The sequence below is a fragment of the Corvus brachyrhynchos genome, unplaced genomic scaffold (assembly GCF_000691975.1).
Source record: "Corvus brachyrhynchos isolate BGI_N302 unplaced genomic scaffold, ASM69197v1 scaffold9, whole genome shotgun sequence".
NCBI classification, from domain to species: domain Eukaryota; kingdom Metazoa; phylum Chordata; class Aves; order Passeriformes; family Corvidae; genus Corvus; species Corvus brachyrhynchos.
The window spans coordinates 2,362,131-2,385,226 of NW_008240037.1; the positions used below are offsets into that span (position 1 = coordinate 2,362,131).

Consider the following 23,096-nt stretch of genomic DNA (forward strand, 5'->3'; position numbering starts at 1 on the left):
CATGAATATATGTTACATGGTTCTAGACTAACCTCTCATGTTGATTTCATGTTTGTTCTGTTTCAGATGCATGTAGTCATACCAAGCAAAGGCAATATCCTGGCAGGGAGCATGCCAGACTTTCTGATCAGAAAGTACAATAGAACTATGGATGTAAAAGCACTGTATCTCCACAGGTGAAGGTACCCATACTTTCAGATTAAGAAGCTATGTCCCTCCAGTGATCCTCCTTTTAGGGCCCCCAAAGATATTGCTGAAAAGACAACTGAAAAATTATCTCCATAAAGGGGACAATGTAAGGTAAATCTGCCTTGCATCATCCTTGTATTTGTTAATTATCTGCCCCTCAAATCTCTGGGTGGTAAAATTGTAATATAGAAAATATAAAATTTGACATGGACAAGACACCAGATGTCAAAACACAAAGGAAGATGGAGATGCCCTTTGAAAAGAAAAATCTTTAATATATACACTCCATCAGGATTTAAATTTAATTTTTTCATCATTTCTTTGAATCGGGAGTAAAAACAAGATGCCTTAGAAAATGATGGAGAGCTTTGCATCCCTGTGTGACACAATACCACAAGGAGTTTGTGTCTTTGACAATGCAACCATGCAGCTTTCTTGTGCAAATCAAGACTGCAGACGTGCCTTACCATAAATGGACCTCTCTAGATATACGACTTCCCTCTTTTTTCCCTTCGGTACCAGTGCATAAAATAACATAATAACTCTGGAAGCACAGTTTGATGTTATACTATACTGATGTCTAAGACATACTGCAACAGATTAACAGTTTTGGTTATAAATATGCAGTGCATGCATATCTTCCCCGAAACAGCTGAAGCATGTGAACATAATGAGCATCAAGTTCTGCACAGACCAAGTACGTTCTGCGTAGATATTTTTCCTTTTACAGACTAATCTCCTTGAAGATTTCAAAGAACGTATTGCATTTTATCAGGGTTTTTGATAGATAGGAGTCAATCCACATTTACTTTGGCCGAGCAAATTCTTATAGGCCTCAATTAGCCAAAGCTGGTATTATCTGATTTAATTAGACCACTAAGCTACTTTTGAAGGAAACACCTAAAGTAGAAAACAGATATAAAGGAAGGGCAAAATAACATCAGTTGCAGCATGGAACAGCATGGATATTGCAGAGCTGCTTCCTGCTGTACAAAGGCTTCCAGTAAAAGAAGTATACTGACAAAAATAGAGGCATTGATTGAGCCCACACAAGATAGGTAATTTCATTTTCATGACAGTATAGGTTTCTTTAAAACACTATTAAGAGAAGCACTTTCCATTAGAACCATACCTAACTGGGATCCCTGTAGTCCAACTTCAGTATTGAACCAAATTTTTGGTCTGCAAATGTTCTGATTATACTTATTTTCATATAAAACCCTGCATGTTTAAAATAAAAATGCATTTCATATTTAGAACCAGCTTTTTCAGACTATTAACTAACAAAACTCAAGCATTTCACATTAAAATACAGATCAAAGAGACAAAAGTAAGAAAATCTGGGAACCTGGGGGAAAAAAACCCCAAACATGGTCTCAAACACTGAATCAATTACCATCTCCAGCAATCCACTGCTGTAACCTTCATACCCAGCTTGAATCCCTCAAAGAAAAGTGAAAAAACAGGAGACACTGCAATCAGATTGAAGATTCATACTTAGAATCACAGAATCATTTAGGTTGAGAAGACAGCACAGATCATCTAAGTCCAACCTTTGACTGAACATCATGTCAGCTAGATCAGAGCATCAAGTGTCACATCCAGGCACTTCTTGAACACTTCCAAGGATGGTGACTCCACCACTCCCCTCAGTAGCCCATTTCAATTCTTGACAACCTTTTCAGGTTGAAAATTCTTCCTGATGTCCAGCCTCCCCTGGCACAGCTTGAGGCCTTCTCCTCTTGTCGTATTGCTGGCTGCCTGGCAGAAGAGACCAACCCCCACCTGGCTACAACCTACTTTCAGATAATTGAACAGAGTGATAAGGTCTCTCCTGACTCAACCCCAGGCTAAATATGCCCAATTCCTTCAGCTGCCCCTTGTAGGACTTGTGCTCCAGGCCCTTCATCACCTCCACTGCCCTTCTCTGGACATGCTCCAGCACCTCAATGTCTTCCTAGTAGTGAAGGGCCCAGAACTGGACACAGAACTTGAGGTGTGACCTCATCAGTGCAGAGAACAGAGAGACAATAACTTCCCTGGTCCTGATGGCCACACTATTTCTGATACAAGCCAGTATGCCTGGACACACACTGGCTCATGTTCAGCTGTTGGCGACCAACACCCCCAGGTCCTTTTTCTCTGGGCTGCTTTCCAGCCACTCTTCCTCCCCGCCTGTAGTTGTTGTGACCCAAGTGCACGACCCAGCAATGAACCTCATACAATTGGCCTTGACCCATCATCAATCCAGCCTGTCCAGGTCCCTCTGCAGAGCCTTACTGCTCTCCAGCAGATAAACACTCCCAACCCAAATTAGTGTCATCTGTGAACTTACTGAGGGTGCACTCAGTCCCCTCATCCAGATCATCTGTAAAGATATTAAACTGGATTGGCCCTAATACTGAGCCCTGCAGAACATCACCAGGAACTGGCTGCCAGCTGGATGAAGCACTTAGCTACTTAGCTTTGGACACCAGATATAAACTACCACAGTCTGCAAAGTCTCTGAGTGGAAGGGTTAAAATATCAGGATGAGGGTGGGAAGGGGGAGCAAAGGAAGCCCAGCATTTTATTCCCATCACCATTGGAGAGGACTCCGTTCTTATTTCCGTGGAATATGTAATAAAATGTACATATGAAAGAAAAAAAAATACCCTTTTTCCATTCAAGCTAGTTTTAAAAGGAAAAAAAAAAAGACTTGCAATGTACACTTAGTAAGAAATTACCAGCAAAACTTCATGAGATGCATAGGAAGCACACTGATGACTAAAGCTTAGATAAGTGCAGGTACCATACTCTGCCTAAGTTATGATGTGGGGTACATATTTCACAGCTTAATCATCTTTGGATCTTATAAATTAAGTGTTGCTAAGCATGCACAGTAAAACTATACCAAAGGGTTTCCTGGAGTTCTAAACAATATTTCAAATTAATTCAGTAAGAAAGCATCTAATGGGAGCAAGGGGTAAATGGGATAGGAGCCTTAACAATATTAACAGGTTTGTAGAAACAGCCACATCCACCCAAAAGCATAATCAAGTAAAGTGATAGTTATGTTATAATCATCAACACAGAAAGTCTCTCTGCATGCTAAGCCTTTGTACTTATGATACAAACCTCTGCACCAGATGTAAAATCTGGCTCTCCTTTTCTGGTCTGTACACTTGCATATGATTTGTTTTCTGTCCCTGTGCAATCCAGCAGATTCACAAGGAGAAATTTAAACTTTATTTGTGCATCATGAACTGTATTCACTCCTGCAACGTTAGCTTTTTTGTGACTTGCATTTCTCATTAAAAATGTTTGTAAGGCTTCGCCTGAAGCACATTTGAAAATAGACATTCAGATGTTAGTTAGCAAGGGCAGATGAAGTGCATCAAGACATTTGTCTTTATGACAGTATCTAAACCTGAACAATGCCACCCCAACATCTTTCTTGTTACTGTTTGGTATTAAAATAAAGCCTCCATGGTCCACTTCACACCACTTAACTGTCAGGAGTATGAATTACTGTAGCAGGTGGGCTAGTGTGGTTTTAAAAGCAATGTAATACAATCAACTGTACAATATCAGATTTCAAGGAACGCAAAAAGACATCTAGAGCAGAGGCTGATCCTTAAGCAATCCTAATATTGGCATTAAAGTGTTCAAGATCCCATAGGGACCATTTTATCTTTTGACCTCAGGCTTTAATTGAAACTTTAAACAAAACGTATTACCTATTTAATACAGCTGAGCTGGACTCTGGCCTTTGTAGTGCAAGTTGCCATGCCAAGCAAATTAATCTGTGTAACCTTACCATGCACTTTTTAATTTACATCAAAGCAATATGGTATACAGAAAATAAATACCAAGCCAACCTTATACAGCTCGTTAAATAATTATTTTGATTCTAGTTTTAGAGTTTTAATTTTTAGCTGTTTTGGGTTCTCCTAAGGAAAAAAAAATGAAAAGGTTTTATTTCTTGGTACAAAGCCAGAGAAACATATGGTTTCCTTAGCTGAGTTGTTGCACACCTGGCAAAATAAATCACAGCAACAGGAGACCAAAATCTTCCCTGCAACTTTTTCATATGCACAAACTTAGAACATCTGATGCCGGTATTACAGCCCTGTCTTTTGTACCATGAAAAAAATGCAAAGTCAAATGGATGCCTGCTTCTTGAGCCATTCTTCTACCCATTAAGAGGCAAGTTACAGAGTGTTTTAAAGGATGAGAGTGTCAGGCAGACTGACACACCAGAGGAATGAGTCACTGGGCCTGTCAGAGCAAAAGGCCAATAGAAGCAAGCACAGGAAAAGAAATGCAACACAAACAGGGAAAGCAGGTGGTGCAAAGGCTTAGCACTGCTGGAGTGTTAATGCTACTGCACTCAGAGTGCTGGAGTTCAAACCTGATTCAGTTTAAACAGTTCATCTCCTGTTTATTCTCTTTCAAGTAGGTCATGTATATCATACAGGAGAAAAAAAACCTTCCAAAATATCTTCAATTACATGAATGAGTAATTATTAAAAATTAGAGGAAGCACTATTTCCTTATATCACATGCCAATATGTGGCAATATGTGCACCACTCAACCAAGCAAAGAGATTGCCAGAGACTGGGAATACATTCATCACAAATAACAACCACAGCAGATAATCGTCAAACTGTGACTACTCTTGGATTTCACAATAAGCTGTGAAGACTATTTCCACATGTAAGGAGATGGGGAAGACTACTGCCTTCTGCTACTTCCCAAGCAGATGGGGAGCACTCCCCAGTTTCTCCCCCTTCCTCCCCAGCAATGAGCTTACAACAAGCAGGCACATCTCAGTTCCGGTTTATGCAGTTGCAAGCACACGAGACAGGACTGGCCTATTTCAGTTCCTCTAGTCTCCCTTTTAAAGGCAAGAAGTAGGCAGACAAGTTTATGCAATGCTGTTTATCAAAGAAAGTGTTTTAGTGAACGTGTTTATAATTCTGTCTTGAACATCAAAACAGAAATAAACACTCCAGTCGGCCTTCTGATACTCAGTGACACAGTATGGGATGCAAAGTGGATGCACTCCTGATAATGGATGCAGTTCCCTTGTTCTCCTGTCACACAAAGCAAAGAGATGACTGAATAGGCATTTAGGATTTATCTCACCCAAGCTGAGCTACTAAGTCTAAGTTAGTCATCTCAGCTCCTTTTAGAGAAGAAGTATGCTTGCAGGGATTATGTGTATAATCTTAAATAGATGTCTACATCAGATGGGCTTCATTACTCCCCAGAGGTATGGTTTTCTTTCCACACTATAAAGAAGCATAGCTACCTAGCTCTGTCTTGCCATCTCAGGTAGGAGAGACTAAATGCAGTCACATAGGCTTATGTAGACAAATCCAGAACAGCTCTGAACAAATCAGTCTGAGTCCTGTTAATATAGCTGCACTGCATTCTATTCAAGTCACTACCCAACTTTATGTGGCCTCTTGGTTTGCCTTCACAGCATAACCTACAAGCAACACTTCAGCAATCAGTATGAATCAAGTTCTGTCTTCCCTGCAAAAGCTGCCATCACAACAGCAACCAAAATACAAATATATGCTATGGTAACGGTAAGCTGAAATTCTCAGAGCTCCACAAGGAGCTAAGGTACACTCAGTTGACCATAACTTGTTGTGCCACCAGGACAGCCATGAAGTGCTGGCAGCAGCTTAAAGGAAGCAGAAACCAGAGTCCAGACTATGGAGTGAAGGGAGGAAGTATAGCAGGAGGCAACCCTGGGCAAAGGACTGAGCTAGGCTTTGTGCTTTTGTGAGTTAAAAAAATGCAAACCCCAGGAACAGAGAGAACTTGGACATGACAGACTGTGCTTACAAAGGAAATTGAGAAAGGCCTCCCAAACCTAAAAAAGCAACCAAAAATAATTAAAAATCTGAAGAAACTTATAGGTCATAGTGGTTGTAGAGGAAGCATCTATTCATTGGAAAAGAAAAAGGGTAGCACAAGCCTGCTTTGCAATGGAACAAGCATTACATGCTAGAAACAGCACTGGTTTATGTTTCCCAATTTTGTATTCTGAGGAAAAGAATTATGAAAAATGTATCTACACAAAAGAGGGCAGTCAAACTTCAGAGGATTTGCTGGAGCACTGTAGTATTTCAGCAGTCACTGCAGGACACCCATAGTAAGCAGAGGTTTAATTCACACAGTGGTGACTGTTGATACCATGACCAAATTCATCAGCAAATGTTGATAAATAAAACTGATAAAACAATAATTTCACTAAGACTGACAATGAACAAAAGTGTATGTAATAATCAATTAGTGCAATTTACGGATTTTAGCCGTTTGCATCAATCTGGTAAAGCTTAGCATCCAGGGAGAAGTAACTCTCCATTGAACTGCATGAACTGCTAAGAAAATGTTTAGACTGACATTAGATACTCTGTCACTGTGGCAAGAGAAGTATTTAATTTAGCATTTACATTTACATTTTTCAAACATATAGCATTAGTTACAACTATAATTTTACTTTTTCCTGCGCCCTAGTACTTGTAAGGTGCTAATAAAAGATGCCTTTCCTGAGTAAGTAGTCAATAACTGTGTCAAACCAATTGGTATCAACCAAAATATTCCCTTGTATGCTTGGCATTGGCAGGGGGGAACCACACAAAACCCCACATGCTTCCTGTTGATCCTAATTGTTTCCACATATATATTTTAATTGCTCCACTTTGAACTACTTTAAAATAAAGGTTCTTACATCCTTTTCTATCCCAAACAGGAGAGTAGTGGGCCAAACACTGAGGTTGCATAGCAGAAACACATGTGCTTTGAGAGAGAATTCCACTTACAAGCATCTCTAAAACAATAAGAACCAGCCCTCTTGTTTTTGGAGCTGAGTACTATAAGTAATACCTCATATTATCTTCTTTCTTTTATCTGTTTAATGTATCCTTTATAAGAATGCAATGAAGAATATAAGGAAATGAAGTTAAACAAAAAAACACCTCACAGATAAATTGATTTTTTTTTTTTTTTTTGCAGCACTCAAGGGACTCTTAAAATTTTGAAGGAGAGATAGCTGGTCCTGGGAGAAGAATAAGAAGCATTCTCTCATTGCAGATGTCTAAACTAAAGTATATCAGCTGGAAATAAGTTTTTTGGCACATCCTAAAATAAAAAAGTACAGCTATCTCTGTGGGTCTGTTTGGATACCTTGTTGGTTTACAAGGCAATTCAACATCTAACACCCACACACACGTGGGCACATGGGACCTCCACAGTAGTGGATGAGAGATTCTGGAGACAAAGAAAAACACTAATCCATGCATTCTAAATGTAAAACTGCTGCATTGACACTCTTAAAGATATCCACTATCTAATAGTCTCATCATTTATTGTGCCTTATCCAGCATTGCAGTTGCTGGTATTTAAGCTCTGAACCTAGCTTGGCTTTTATCTACTGAAGGTAATTATTTTTGGGTTTTATTAGCTCATTAATTTGAGCACCAGTTGCCTGGATAAGGTCCTTTGTTTCACCCTCTCTCCTCAAATATCATTCTGAAGCACTAACAATGCACTTACCCATCATGTTATATAAGCTCTGTGGTGCAAACTGCCTTGGCATTTTCTGTATTGCTTCTTTGTACACTGTAAGGGCCTCCTGAAAAGAGACACACAGGTGGGAAAACATAGACTTAAAAGCATCCTTTCAGATGTAAAGTAAAACCAACTATCTTCCTTCCCCAAATGAAAGGTGCAGGGATAAAGAAAACATATCAGCATCAAAAATGCCACAGAAAGTACAAAGTTTCTCCTTTTAAAATGTTTTTTTTAACCTGGATTTTAACAAATTCAGTGAGGCTTACAGACAAGAGATCAAGTTAGTTCCAATACTGCAACTTCTTTTCCAGGCAAAAGTAACAAGAACATTTTTTTATACCTCTTAATGACCGATGAGTTTATAAAAATAAAATTCTATAGGCTGTCAAAGAAAATGGAGTATTATTGAACTGCAGACAAAGCACTTTCTGATTATTAACTACACTAAGCGACCTAAAAATAAAGAAATCATTGTTCACTGCCAAATAATAAAGCATAATCCTCACAACTGAAATCTGCTCCACAGAAAGAATGAGATGCACTATAAAGTCAAGAATGCCAAAACTCGAATCCCTTTGCAAATATGCTGTGCCTTAAATTACCTGATCACACATTTATTCATTCACCACTTTGGATGCTTACAGGTCAGTCTGTTAGCTCTGCATCAAAGTCACAGTTTATGAAGGCTGCAATGACCACCAGGAAGAAATCTGAAATTTTATATTCTTAAAAGCACTTGTATCTGACAGGCACTGAACTCCAACTCTACACTCTATCAGCTGTGCAGACAAAATGCTGCTCTTCTCTTCTCTGTACATATGAATTAGCTGTCCATGTTTTAACCAATTAGTAACTCCATGTGACAGAGCTGGATGCAGCAGACAGATGACAGGGAATCTGCCCAGCTTGCACATGCCTGATCTTAAACAGCTGACATAACTGTCACGGTCAAGAACACTTCTACGGATCAAAGCCACTCACAACTCCCGTTCTGAAGTATGCCTGACAATGCAAAGAGAGAATGAATTTCTTCCAAATACTGCTAAAGGTCAAACCTCAAGTGAATGTCCAGTTTCAGTTAAGCTCATCAGGGAAAATGAAGAGGAATCACAACAGTCACAGTTGCACATGTAAATGAGATGGGATGGCTGGGGTGCAGTATATTGTTACATTAAAAATATCTAACCCACTTTAGCACTTAGTTCAAGTTATCTGAAAATAACACACAGTGGGATGTTTTCAATCACCGAAGTTTTAAATTATTTCAACTGGGTCTTATTTTTGGAGACTTAAATGCAAGCATAATGGCACTTTTCCAACTAAAGATGGACTTACTCTGTTTTGAATTATAAAGCCACTACACTTTAGGTTGACTGGCCTTTAATCAGGTTTTATCTTTGCATACCAGCTACGGGTACAAAGCCAAAACCAATGAACTAACACATATCAGATGTGACCACTGCTAATGTTGACTTTGACATGAGAACATCACACCGCTAATTAATATCATTACACCAGTGGCTGTAGAGAACAAATATTCTCTGTACAGAATGCTAATCCTGATCTGGTGAAATTCAACCAGTTTATGCCTGTGATGTATTTTGAAAGTCTGGGTGGAAGCAATAGCTATTATTTGTATATGAAGGTTTTATAAATATATTATATACAAATCTGGAGTCTTACCTCATAGTGTCCTTGTTCATGAAAAAGTTTTCCTAAGTTATAAAGACAGCTGGTAACAGAGCTTTTATGAGCATGAGGATCTTTCAGATTTTCATCAGGGATCTCTGAACACTTCACAAAAGTCCTCCTGGCTTCCTCTGTCTTCCCCTGATTCATCAGAATGATACCAGTATTTAAATAGGCAGCTGTGAAGAGGGAAAAAATGTTATCTTTTAATGGAGTTCTCTCACGCTGTATCTACTGTTTTAATTCTAAGTAGTACCTGATGGAGATCCCATGGTTATCTAATTTGGTTTTTGAATAACATAGATCACTCACTGGTGTGAGTGTGAACATGTAACATATGTGAACATGTAAAAGGTAGAAGTTCAGAGTCAAGGAAAGAAGAAAGTGGTACAAAGACTGAGTAAGGAGAGAAGGAATCACTGGTTAGGCAGGGTGTTCCCATTTCATTCCTCCCTTTGGGGCTGTATAAAGCATATAGCACCACTGTTTGAAGTGTTACAAAAAATATACATATACATAAAATATAAACATATAGAGAAGATTTAATATTGAAGGTACAAAAGTCTCAGCAATCTTAAAAAGCACCACTTGATTTTGGAATCTATTACTGGCAACATCCCAATGATTATTCTCCATTTTCCCCAGGCAAGAAAGAAAAAACGAAAGAATTTAAAAAATATTTGTATTATTCACTCACACATACAATAAATATCAGGGTTTAGCTGTAAGAAACAGAAAACAGGAGCCTGAAAATTTGGGCAGTATTATCTGCGGCTCAACACCGCAGATCAGAAGCATTTTAAGTTCTTGTAGTGCTGCTGAGTATTGATTCGTTATCTGCTTCTTACTTGTACCACAGTAAATGTAGTTGTTTACTAATAAAGACTTGCTTCCAAGGGCACAATTTCACCTTTTGCTTTCTGACTTAAAAGCTTCTGAAAGAAAAGAAAGTGTTATTAAAGAGTAGGAAAATTTTCTATGAAAACTATAGTCCATATTATACAAGCTTGTATAGTTAAAATACTTACAAGCTAGTGTGGGTCTGCTACCAATTGCCAGTTTATAGTAATGCAATGCCTCTGAAAACCTGCTGTTTTCCTGAAGTAGTAATCCTCTGCATAAGGGGAAAAAAAAAAAAAAAAAAAAAAAGGAAAAAGAAAAGAGAGTAAGGTGTGAGGTTACTACAAAGAGTAACTTGAAAATAAATATTGAAAACAAAACTTGGGTAACAAAGAAAAATATGCTGACTGGTATTTCAGACATATAAGCACTTACTAACAGTTCAGTGTGAAAATTATTTCGTGTTTAAAGACGAATTCATAGACATCAGGTGCATCCATATGGCTTTAACAAAGCAGATGTTAAACAGAATAGTTTGGGCTTTTTTGGAAACCAGGAAATTAATTTACTCAGTTGAGAAAATGTTAGCCTGTGAGACTTTTTGAAGTGAATAGAGTATGATGGAGGTATTTGTAAGTCATTAATAATTATCATCTTTTCTTGACCTGAAATAAGCAGGTCTTTTTCAAATGCATGATAAAGTCAAGCACCCAGCCCTTCACATGTGTTAAGGACTCCCCTTGTTGAGCAATTTCACTAGATTATTCACTGTACAGCTAAGCATCTGTAACAGTTCTCGTTTTTCCTGTATTCTTTATGCTCTGAACAAATTTACTAACTGAAGAAGAGGTATTAAAACTTATACTGAATATTTCCAGCTTCATACTATATGGGCTTTAATTTAGCTTTTTAGACAAACATCATTGTGAATTATGATTTACACCAGCCACCCACAAATTTCTGAAAAGTGGTCTGAACATCACTGACATGAATGTACATTGATGCTTAAATGAAGGCCCAAAGCACTGCAGTTTCTGAAGTTTTAGAAGACTGAAAAAAAGCATATACAAATATATTAAAACCAAAATTATTTAAAAATCCTTAAAAACCAGTCATTTCAGAGTGGAGACTCAGATCTCAGTACCCAGGGTAAATGACCCTTGTCATATAACTCAAAATAGCCAGGAAAACACAGCTTTTCCTCTTAGGTGGAAGTGGTATCCTATTTATTTGTAGTTTTCCTAACCTACAGCAATTTTCTTTTCTTCCTCTGTGCTTTATCTGCTGATAGCTTTTCAAACTGCAAAGAGCTTGGACTTCTTCCATCTCCAGTCTCAAATCAGAGAAGATTTGATTTCCCTCCAACATCTCAGGAAAACTTTTTGAATTAAACCAGTAAACTTCAAGGGATGACAAGAGAAGGGCAGTTAGCTAAAGAAGTAGACACCATCTATGTTGTTTGCTTCTTGTCACTGGGTTAGGATTTAACAGAATTGAGGAATACATCCTCTTTTTCTTCTATACTATCCTATCAGCATCACATGACCTCACTTTGAAACTGTCTCTCAATTAACTTCAGATTAGACAGTAAATCACTTTTAATATTAACAGAACTTACATTTAGTAGGTACTTGCAGTAAAGTGATCAATGAGGGAATACATTCAGGATACTTTTTGCCATGGCACCAAGGTTTGTAACTATTGTCAAGTATCGTGCAAATGGCAAGAGGTATGATCATCAGGATAGAAATAACGTCTTCTAAATTATTGAGAAGCTGAATTTTGATTACTCCAATATTTTTTATACACTGTCCTTACTTCAAGGAAGATTACTTATGGTAATTTGATCCTGTTTGCTATTGATAGCGGGAGAATCAACAGAAAAAAATAATGTGCATGGTCTGACAGTTAAGCTGCTTCTTAATTTTTTAAAAAGTAAAATCATTCTCACACACAATCTTGAAACAATTTATCTAAGAAATTCCATTCTTATTTTAGTTCTGGAATAAATAACGCAACATATTGAGAGAAGTAATACAGTAATTGGTCAACTTCAGCAATACAAATTACTTTCGTAAGTGTACATTTGTGGTTTTGTGATTAAAAGAACTTTTATCTGCAATTATTACAAATTAATCTTCTGCATTCACTACATGCTCTAATACTGACTCTTTTGATTAATTACTTGATACTTAGAGGTGCATTTTTTTTTTACTTCTCTTTCAAAAGACTTTTTTCTTTCAAAAGCTGTTCTGTTAACTGTCAGTCTGTCAGTGTGTGTGTGTGTCTCTCTCTTTTTTTCCCACATATATAACCCAAGCAGCTCAGATGAAGACCTGAGTGCTGAATTCCACCAGTGTTTTATTTGTATTTGTTTTGAGGTTTGGTAGAAGAAACAGGAGAAGAAGGATATAATCTTACTAAGGCATGAAATTGCTTCTTCTCCTTGTGAAATTGGTCCTGATTGATCACTAGTTTTCACTGTAGCTTCTGGCAGTACAAAAATTACTAGATTTATGAGTCTCCAGTTCTAGTTTCAGATAAAATAAAGTCAGGAAAAACTGATTTTTCTAGATTCAGTGAAAGAACATCCACCAACTGCAGTTCACACCTTGCAGGCACTGCAGATTCCAGTGTCTCACTCCTCCCAGCGGCCAGGGCACTTGGTTGTATAAGGAAGTATCTACTATGGCCAGGAGCAGATCTGCTCTTGACATGCCTTTCACTTCTTTGCTTACACTGCAAAATGATAACTGCTCTTTGGAGATTTTTGGCAAAGGGAAGAAGGAACAGAGAGAAAGACCACAAAAGCATCAATACAGTGAGAAGCATTGGACATAAGCCAGAGGTGGAGCAGAGCCACTGACACATGCTGAGTATGTACCTAACTTTTGTGGTTACAAAGATATAAAGCCTTCCTTTTTCCTTACTCAAGGATAAACAAAGGAAAGCAGATCCTTGAAGTAAGGATGCTTGATACAAAAGAGTAAGTTCAAGTGATCAACTTGGATGAAGACCTTAAGGTCTTCTGGAACTTTTAAACAAACTTTCTACAGTTATTAAAAATGCCAAAATAACTAAATAAAAAAGCCTAACCCCAAAATGCCCCCACAAAAAACCAAAACACAGGAACAGTTGCTTCAAGTTGATACTTCCAATACTTTTTATTCTCTCCAGCTTGCCTTCCCAGTTGTAAGGCAGACAAATGAAAATGTTAAATGCAACATGCAACTTCTGTGCAAAGACAGTTTACTGACATAACTGAAAAAATGTGGCTTCTAAAGTTTAATAAGATGAGTAATGTGAAAGAATAAATGAGTATGAGGAAGTTCTTCACTGTGTGGGTGACCACACACTGGAACAGATTGCCCCGAGAAGTTGTGGAGTCTCCCTCACTGGAGGTATTCAAGAACCGTCTGGACACAGTCCTGTGCCGTGTGCTCTGAGATGATCCTGCTTGAGCAGGGAGGTTGGGCCAGATGACCCACTGTGGTCCCTTCCAACATTACACATTCTTTCATTCTGTGAAATACATGAGGATAAAAGTATTTGAAAAAGAGAAAGCTACTTACAACATTGGACACATAGTAGACAGTTATAAACTGTCCATGAATTAATTTAGGATTAATTAGGAGACAAGTTCTAACTGTCATAAGTAGCAAGATTCTGGAACCTTACAACAGGATTTTTTTTTTGCCTGCATTACTTCTACATGGAGCTACTTTTACATGGAGCATTAATGATTTACAAAATGAAGGATATGTGCTGACTGCTTGCAGGAGTAGCAGACTTCTCCTAGTGACTTAGGAAGTGGCTCAGAATCCTAGGGCTTTTTTAAGAGGAAGAAAAATAAAAAAAAATTTAAAAAGATAAGCAAATTCTGACTATCTGGAAATGATGCACATCACTTCTGTAGATAGAATTGCTCATTGAACTCATGCAGGAAAACACTTCCCCCAAATGAGTTGTTTGCAACCTTCCTGAATTCTTTAAGCTGCCAACTTTTACCTATCTTGATTTGCTACAGTGGGAATTACTGTAACACGCATATATCAAACCAGGAGTCCCATGGAAAGGAAATATACATGGACAGATTCTTGGTAGATGTTTCAGAGATGTTTATTTCTCCAGCAGCATGGCCGGGGCTCTCCCGAGGAACCCTCACAGTCTGGACTCCGAGCCCGCCCAGGGAAGCACAAACCAACCAGTGGGGAATGAGGCTGACCAGGGGCAGGGAAACCCCGTGCCTCCCCTCAGGGCCCCTCTCCCAGGGCTACATGGCAGGGGGAGGAGACCCCAACATTGATTGACCAACAATGAAAAATCTTCCTGTCTTCCTCCTCTGCTTTGGTTTTGACCGAAAGTCACGAAATACTCATGGCACAAAAATGTTTTCAGGGACCAGAAGGCAGTCACAGAATACAAACAAGCAGTAGATGGTCTATGGTCTTTCTCAAGTTTCATATTAATTTCTTCCTGTCGGTAGTCCTATTAAAGCCAGCTGGTCTACTTACAAAGCAAACTGCTCAGTGACTAAAGCTGGCATAAAATGACCAAGTACAATACACAGGAAATACAACTGTCAAAGTAAACATGTATGTTAGTGAGATATTTATAACATGTATCCAAAGGTACAATATTGAAATAGTTTAATCAATTTCGTTTACTGGTTTATAACAACTAATACAGGGCCTGTTAGCTATTATTTTGCCGTGACTGCAATTCTTCTGTGCCTCAAGCTACATTCATCCCATTGATTTCAGGGGGGAATTATCTACAAAGGACTCTATTTACCTAAATGCTGCACTGGTAAACAAAGAAAGAAATGGAAGAAAATCCTCTTTTATTCCCCACAGAGATGTGTCTCCAGTCACACAGCAAGAGAGAATGTGCTTTGCCTAAGGCAACTCTTTCACTGTCATTTGCAAAACTAGTGGGTAGAAAGTTACGTATGGATGCTACCATAAATCTTACTTTTTTAATCAATAAGAACCCAAACATACAGAGAATAACCATTCCCTTTGCAGAACTCACTAGGTAATCTATTGCCCCAGTAATAAAAAAAGCCCCAAAAAACAAAACTAAACAATCAACCCCAACACAACCTCTAGTCTTTCAGATAGCGCAGTAAAACTCTTGTTATGTTCTCCCAAATTTAGGGAAGAGCTTCCGAAATGCAAGCAAATTGGTCAGCAAATATAGCCCCCTTTTTTTTTTTTTTCTGTTACTGGTGTAGTTTGATTGGGAATACTACCCTTTCAGGACCACATCAACTATCACAACTCCTACTTCCTTGATAGAGGGAGGGCTGCTGTGAGGATGAGGAATAGCACTGCTCCTGTCTTTCTCATTCCTCTGGACAATGGGCAGTGCTGTGCTGTATCTGCAGTCCTCAAACCAGGTGCCTCTTCCCTCACATGTGCCCCAGTAGTCAACACAGATAGAGAGCTGGACAGAGCTTCCTACAAGAGGGGTCTCTTTTGAAACTGAATGGGGTCTCTTTTGAAACTGAATGGCAGACTCAAACTATTATTTTCCTCATTTTATAAAATGGTGAAAGTTTATGTAAGGACTATGACCACAATTTCAAATATTGAGGCATTTAATTGAATAGCTAGGTCACTGAATGCCTTTCATCTCTCAATATGACTTTGAAATCTGTACTTCATATAGGCCCTACAAAGTGTCCCAGAGCAGAGTTTGCACCGCAGGAAACCACCAGTCACCCAAGTGACCTTTGGGTGCTACCTCAAGAGCCAGTCTGACTACACAGCAAGATTTTATCAGGACAGCTTTGGTTATAGCAAGACACAAATTTTAGCTGCTGTCTTTGACAGAGGAAGAACTAGCTGGCCAAGCAGAGAGTAATTCCAAAGAGGTTTGCAACAAGTTCACATTCATAGCTGAGAAAAACAATGATCAAGTACTGAGACACCAGATGACACATCCTCTTTGCTTTTAAACTCAACATCCTGAATGATAAAAACTTCTGGGCTATCAAGGAAGAGGAACCATAACCTTGAGCTGTTTCCTACTAGGTGGTTGCTGCAGGAACTTTGGGGAAGGTTCAACCACAGTTCAACACAGGTTTGTAGGCCAGACTGCTTTTAGAGTTTTTTGTCTCTGATAAGGAGACTTTTATGCCAGCACCCTTAAAAGGCAGGGAACATATTTTCCAATGTCTAAAAGCTGACAACAATAGACAAGGAAGAATTTTGCTCATACTGATTTTTACCCAAGGATGCAGAGTAGAACTTTGCTTGTAAAACACTGCAATCCTAGACTTCCTAGGATAGGTAAAGTCTTCAATAGTGGCTGAAATTTCTAACAGAAACCTAAAAAAATCCACACTTATTGATAAAATACCCTAAGTTTTCCAACGTAAGTTTATGGAAATTCACAATCCAACCTTATTCAAAGAAATTAAATTATATGAATAACGAACTTGTACGCGCAGTCCTGTATCACTAAAGGTAAAATGAGATAGCTCAGGAGAGAAGCAAGGGGATGGCCAATTGCTAGAAATTAATCCTTATAGGGCATTGTATACTCCAAAATTACAACATTTCAAGCAATTAATATAATTTTAAAGGAATATTCAATATCTTTGTGAGATTGAGAACATCCTTATTAATCCAATGAGAAACTCAAGGTTAACATAGGTTTCTAATATGGATGACAAAAGAATATTCTAAGCATAGCCAGGCCTAAATACAAGTGAAATAATATATGCAAAACTGTCTTTTAACTGTTAAACAATTTTACTTTAGACACGAATTATAAGCAATTTGAAACAATACAAAAAAACCCACAAGCTTTAAGTAACAGTTGTAAGGTAACAATGATTGAAAAGCCAAAACAAAGTAAAATAGTTTTGTTTTAATCTACTGAACGTTGCCTTGTTTGAAAGAATAAACTATCATTTCTCTACAGCTCTGTCCTTGGTACTTCCCAGTATTAAAATAGACAGTTTTCTCAGTTAAAAAAAAAGCATAGAAAGACAGGTTATTTTATGGTGATTTACTACCCTGTGAAATCTAGTTGAAATCAGCAGAGCTACTGAGAACAGAGCTTTGAGAATACAAATATAACATGCTCATAATCAGGCAAGCCTTCAAATGAAGATTATATAGTTATGTATTAATGCATTTTAAGTTCTTCTAAATGGCAAAAACAGCTGTAACTCAGAGCCATAAGGTATAAGCCAGAAAACAAAATCATAGCACTGAACTCAACTATTCATCTAGTCTGTTAAATTCTTTAGATTTTAAGGTATTAGTAGTCAACTTCTAAGCCAACATTTCAAATTATTGGAAAAGAAGGAAAGAAAACAGATGCTTCTGTTTATGTAGGTTCTCTCTTTGATTGTTATCCATTAAAATCGTGAAGTTAAACCTTAATAACTTGTTCTTCATCAGAGAGCACTTGGATTTGTTATTGCTATGAGTGAACACTGAGCTGCACATGCCAATTAATTTGCATCAAATACTGAGGCATAGGTGCTTAGAAACAATAGCGAACATGTGAAACACATACAGTGCTTCTAAATAACTGTAAAGATACTTTTTTTCCAGGAGTTCTATTGAGTGACTGTTTTAGTTTCAAAGGCACATACTCAAAACTAGAAACAGCAAAACTGACATATAAGACACATTTTTCCATCAGAGGATTTTTGTAAAAGGCTCCCATAGACCTACATGCCAGGGATGGGCTTAACTTGCAAAGGAGCTCTCGAGGACTTGTGCTTAAAAGAATTGATTCATCTGTGCAATATCAAAGGACACTCCATTTACCACCTATTTTTCATGCTGGATATTGAAGTATCTGACACTAAGAAAGCCTACAAAAAGAAAAAAAGTGATGCAAGATTTTTCTTTCAACTAGCTATTCAACTACTGTTGAATAACTAAAGGTTTTGTAAAGCTTGTTTTAAAAATAAACATTCTATTCTATGGTATTCAATATAGCAGTAGAAAGGCTAAGAATTAAACTTTATTTCTTAAGCTCTATATACACCAACCATCCTTTTAGTTAAAATCCTTCCACACAAATTAAGTAGAATTTCAAAAAGTTTTCTGTTCAACAAAGATGAAGGTTTACAGACATATATTTTGTGTATCAATGGAAAACTGGAAGACTAGTAGCTTATTCTGAGAACAGTGAAAAGACTGAAAGCTGATTTCTTTTATGTCCCTGTCTTTATTGTGCAACCCCCTTTCCTCTTCTTACCCTGCTATTAACTCAGCTTCCCTCTATGACACAGTAAGAGACAAAAGTACCCTAAGGCATACAAAAAACTTAATAGTTAAAATTTTCACCTTCAAAACGAATAGCATATGGGAAATATACATGTATCAATCTTGTCACTTTATTTGCTACAATCTTCTGCTGGGTTAAGAAGTTATTTTTTAAATGTGAGCAGAAATTTCCTCTTAAAAATATGTTTTTCATGCTCCTCACTACCTAACAGAGAAGGAAATTATGTGCATACATACATTTGTGTAACTAAATGATTTTTAAAAATACACATATTTTGAAATACGAATTTCATTTTGGAGCAGAAATTCTATAACGAAATTATTTTGAGTTTCATTGTGCTTAACTGAAAGGCAAGTTAATGAAATGGACAACTCATTCCTTGTAAAACAAGGAAAAAATTAGTAAAAAGTTAGTGTTATGGTAAACTTCATTTTCACATATTATATGCAGCCATTTTAAACTGGACTTAGGCAGAACAATATTTTTTGATTGATTGATTTGAAGAGGCTTATTATTTGAATGCAGGTTTTGCACACTTTATGTAACAGTGACACTTTTCTGCTGCACATCAGACATTATTCTCAAATGGCTCCCTATGGAACAGCAGTCACCTGGATTCTGTCCTCCACACACATCACAAAACAAGAGCATACATGGTGGAGGTGACCAGCCTGTCTTGCAGCAGAGCCCCACTCCGACGGCTTGTGCTGGCTGGGTCATGGCAGGAGGGGGAGGAAGGGCAAGGGCCAGCAGGACAAGCAGTGCTGAGCAGGGCACAGGTGTGACACCCAGCTGGGACAGCCAGGGAATCAGTCCCCTCCCTGCTGGGACACGCAGCACCATCCCACCTCAGTGCAAAGCTTGGCACGATGTTCGCTTCCTGTTCATGATTTGGTACATTAATGAGTTGGGATATTTTTTTTCCTGCTAATGCTGATGTTATTTATCCTTTTACACACCGACAACAGGGTTCAAGTAATTAAACTTTATTTAACCTATGCTGCTCTGAAGTCAGTCCCAGGAGAAAAGTAATTTGCTGTTTTAACATTTCAGACCTCTGCAGCTAACAGAAGGGTACTGGTCTATGCTTGGAAGCGCTTACACCACTCTGCCCACCAAGTGTTATATAGACTTAAAAAAGAAGTCTAAATAACACCTCACAATTTAATCGAATCACAAACAGATGGAGGCCTGCAGCTGACAACTCATCTATTGGTACTTTGTTTAGTGTGGGGGTTTTTTTTCTCCTTTTAAAGCAAACAGATTTGTAAGTTTACCTTCTCCATACCCATTACATTAATATACGATAATGTTGACCAAGAAAAAAATCCTGTCCACCCCATAGCTTAAGGAGCACAATTAATGAAATGACTATTACAAAGCAACAAATAACATTGTCTCCATTTCCAGCAAGCAAATCAATAGCTCCATTCACAACAGGTTTCAAGCACAATTCAACCCCAGGAAAGCCACACATACTTACAAATTATAAAGCATATCAGCCATGTTGCTGCGGTAGTACAAGGCATTTCTATAGGCGCTTTCAGCTTCAGAAATCTTGCTCTGGCTCTTGAGAACATTTCCAAGGTTACCCCATGCTGTCGAGAGGAGAAAACAGTATTCAGAAAGAGCTACAATCCAATTACACATGACAGAGTATCCAAGTATCAGGAAGTTTCTCAGGGAGACAAACCCCACAAAGAAACTATTTTTATTTAACAGGAGAGGAGGTTGGTTATTCCCCCCCCCTCCCAGTCCTCTAGTTCTCTGCATCTTACTGTGAGACTCATATTTCACAGAGGTGATTTACATGCATTCTGCATGCTTATAGCTTTCGGGTGGGAAAAGGAAATTTTTTACAAAAATATGTCTCTAGAAATTACTAAGCAAAGGGAAAGGACCATTTTATTTCATACCACCTATAAATAAGTATCTCCTGAGTGAAATGTGGAACTGAGGCAACTTCCTAGTTTTAAGGCTTTTTTTGAGCCTCTTGACTCTAAACAGCAAGAAATTTTTCCAGAGTAGATGTAGTCCTCACTGAAGTATTAAAATTTGACATATGACACAGGAATTGAAAGAGCAGTTAGGTAAGTAACTAGGATTAAAAATATGCCATATGGATATAAACATACTGCACAGATCACTAAAATGCTTTTTTTTTCTACTAGAAAAACATGAGGTCCCATTCCATACAACTTGTGTTACACAATATGCTTTTATAGCCCATCTATAAAGGACTTTAGGTAAAAAAATATTTAAAGGTCCACATGTGTTCCCTTTGGTGTTTTGTTGAGCAGCACAAAAACTACTTAAAAAAGGAATTGTAACTAACATTATATTGAAAACACAACCTATGCTACTCAGAACTTAGGAAGATAATTTAACTGGAATTATCATTACAGTGTGTGTGAACATGAAAAAAAACTCCACATTATGCTTATAAATGCAAAGTTGTTTCATAAAAAAGTTCTACTTTCACACTTTTTTTTAAATGAAAAAACCAGTGGAAAGATGATGCATGTCCTTTCCACCACACACACAATGTATGTCAGAATATTCTTCCCTCCAGATGCACTAACCACAAACATTAGCTCAAGTAGCAAGTAACTCTGATACTTCAGTCGAGACCAATTTTTTTTACAAAAATTTGCATCAGTTCTGACTAATGCAAAATTTCAAGGTAGTTTTAATATAACACTGCTAAAGAGGCTGATAATTGAGATAGGCATTTTTTTCCACAGAAAATACATAGCTTTCAAGCTGCTGTGGCTTGTTGCAGAATCATCCTAGCACAGGAATGGAAACAGCAGCAAATACAGAATTTCCTCTGAGCAGAATGAACTAGTCATTGCTGGGAAAAAAGTATCAAATCCCTTTAGAATTCATAAAAATCATGTCATTCAACTGAGCACATCGTTTTCTGTACACCAAAGAAAGTATATGTAATATTTCCACAGGAAAGGAAACTATCACTTCTGTGAGTCAATTGATTTAAGCCTACTATTTAATGAGAAATAATTCATATATTAGTTATCAATAAATCAACAAAGTCATAAAATGTTCCATCATTTTGAAATACAGCTGCTAAAACTATTCTCAGATTCACTCAACTTTTATACTCGGCTAGCATAGGTGCAGAATTTTCCCATTACTGCTACTCTTCCCTTTTTACACACAGAAAACACTTTAGAAGTACCAATGAAGATGACTAGCCAGTCTGTAGGCATTAACCCTTGTAAGAAAAAAAACAGACTTATATATGATTTTTTAAATTAATGTGAAAACACAATCTGATCTTGCTTCTGCAATAAATGAACATCCGGTTTCCCATAACTGTATGTTCCGTATAATCTGTAGGGACTTTTGTTTTCACTCTAATCTCCCGTAACAGAGCATTACATCAAATGACTGTTTGAACTACTGGTAACAATTTCCTGACACATAGTTATTTATTCCCAACCATTCTGAAGCTCAATTAATGAAAGGATGCATTAAAGGATGATTCAGTTCATCTTTTCATCTGTTAGACTGGAAAGACACTGTTAACCCTGTTCAATGTAATAGTTTCTCCTCTACATTTCATTTCATGCCATAGGCTCTAATATTTATCTGAGCTAACAATTTTTAAGGCCATACTTTAATTTACGTTTTGCAAAATAATCTGTGTCAGGTTTTTAATATCAATCCTGGCAAACATTTAAAAATAACATAGCAAAGAAAAAGAAAATGCTGCCTTTCCTAGTATGTTATGAAAACTAATGACACAAAACACAGAACTTAAAAAAAATTGATGCACGATATTCACATGAACAAATCACTGAAGTTTGGTAATACTATTCTCACCTTATCCTATCAGACTTGCATAAATTAATCCACAAATCGATGAATGCATTAAGGAGTGTGAAGTAGATTATTATTTGAGTAAAACAAACTACTTGAACAAAGACTGAAGTATTTAGGGAACAGCCAAGTAATTTGCAATCAACTTGTCAGCAGTTCTAAACTAAAACCTTTAATTTACAGAAAAATGCACATGAAGCCAAGAAAATCTCTATGGAGCTTTCCAGATATTTGTGTATTATTTATTATTTTTTAGCTTATGAAATTAGAAACAGCAGTTCCAGTTTGCATTCCCTCTCTTTAAAATCCTTCTGCATTTCATCTGACTTGTCTATGGAAAAGAAGCGAATGCATGACAATTAGAACATCTATTTTTTTCTTCAATAGTGTTTAAGGATGAAGCAATTCTCGTCCAGGAAAAACGGTCCTCTTTTTTTTACTGTTCACCTGTTTATTTTGCAGACATTAGATTTCAAGACTCAAAGATGACTAAAGCATGTGGGCCTGAGAGATTCTGTAAGGGTACAAAGAAACATCTTTCTCAAAACAGTTTGAAATTCCTACCCATTGCTTTGGTAAATCATTTATTTGGATGATAAATGAGGGGTCAGAATTCTAATCCTACTTTTCTTAAAAGCTTTTTTCTGGTTCCAATGCTGTCCAAAAGGATTTTCCATTTGCTTATCCTCCCTCCCAAGGCTTA

The 23,096-nt window shown here is 37.5% G+C and overlaps 1 protein-coding gene across 1 annotated transcript in view; it reads right to left on the reverse strand.

The window, feature by feature from the left end:
- The window catches only part of TMTC2 (transmembrane and tetratricopeptide repeat containing 2), a 134,499-nt gene that overhangs the window by 63,142 nt on the left and 48,261 nt on the right, over positions 1–23,096 (reverse strand). Inside the window, exons 3-6 of the mRNA XM_017743932.1 lie at positions 20,034–20,148; positions 10,480–10,565; positions 9,446–9,630; positions 7,745–7,823 (exon numbers count right to left, since the gene is read on the reverse strand). Coding sequence (XP_017599421.1) covers positions 7,745–7,823; positions 9,446–9,630; positions 10,480–10,565; positions 20,034–20,148 — 465 coding nt within the window. The remainder of the gene's footprint in view (positions 1–7,744; positions 7,824–9,445; positions 9,631–10,479; positions 10,566–20,033; positions 20,149–23,096) is intronic.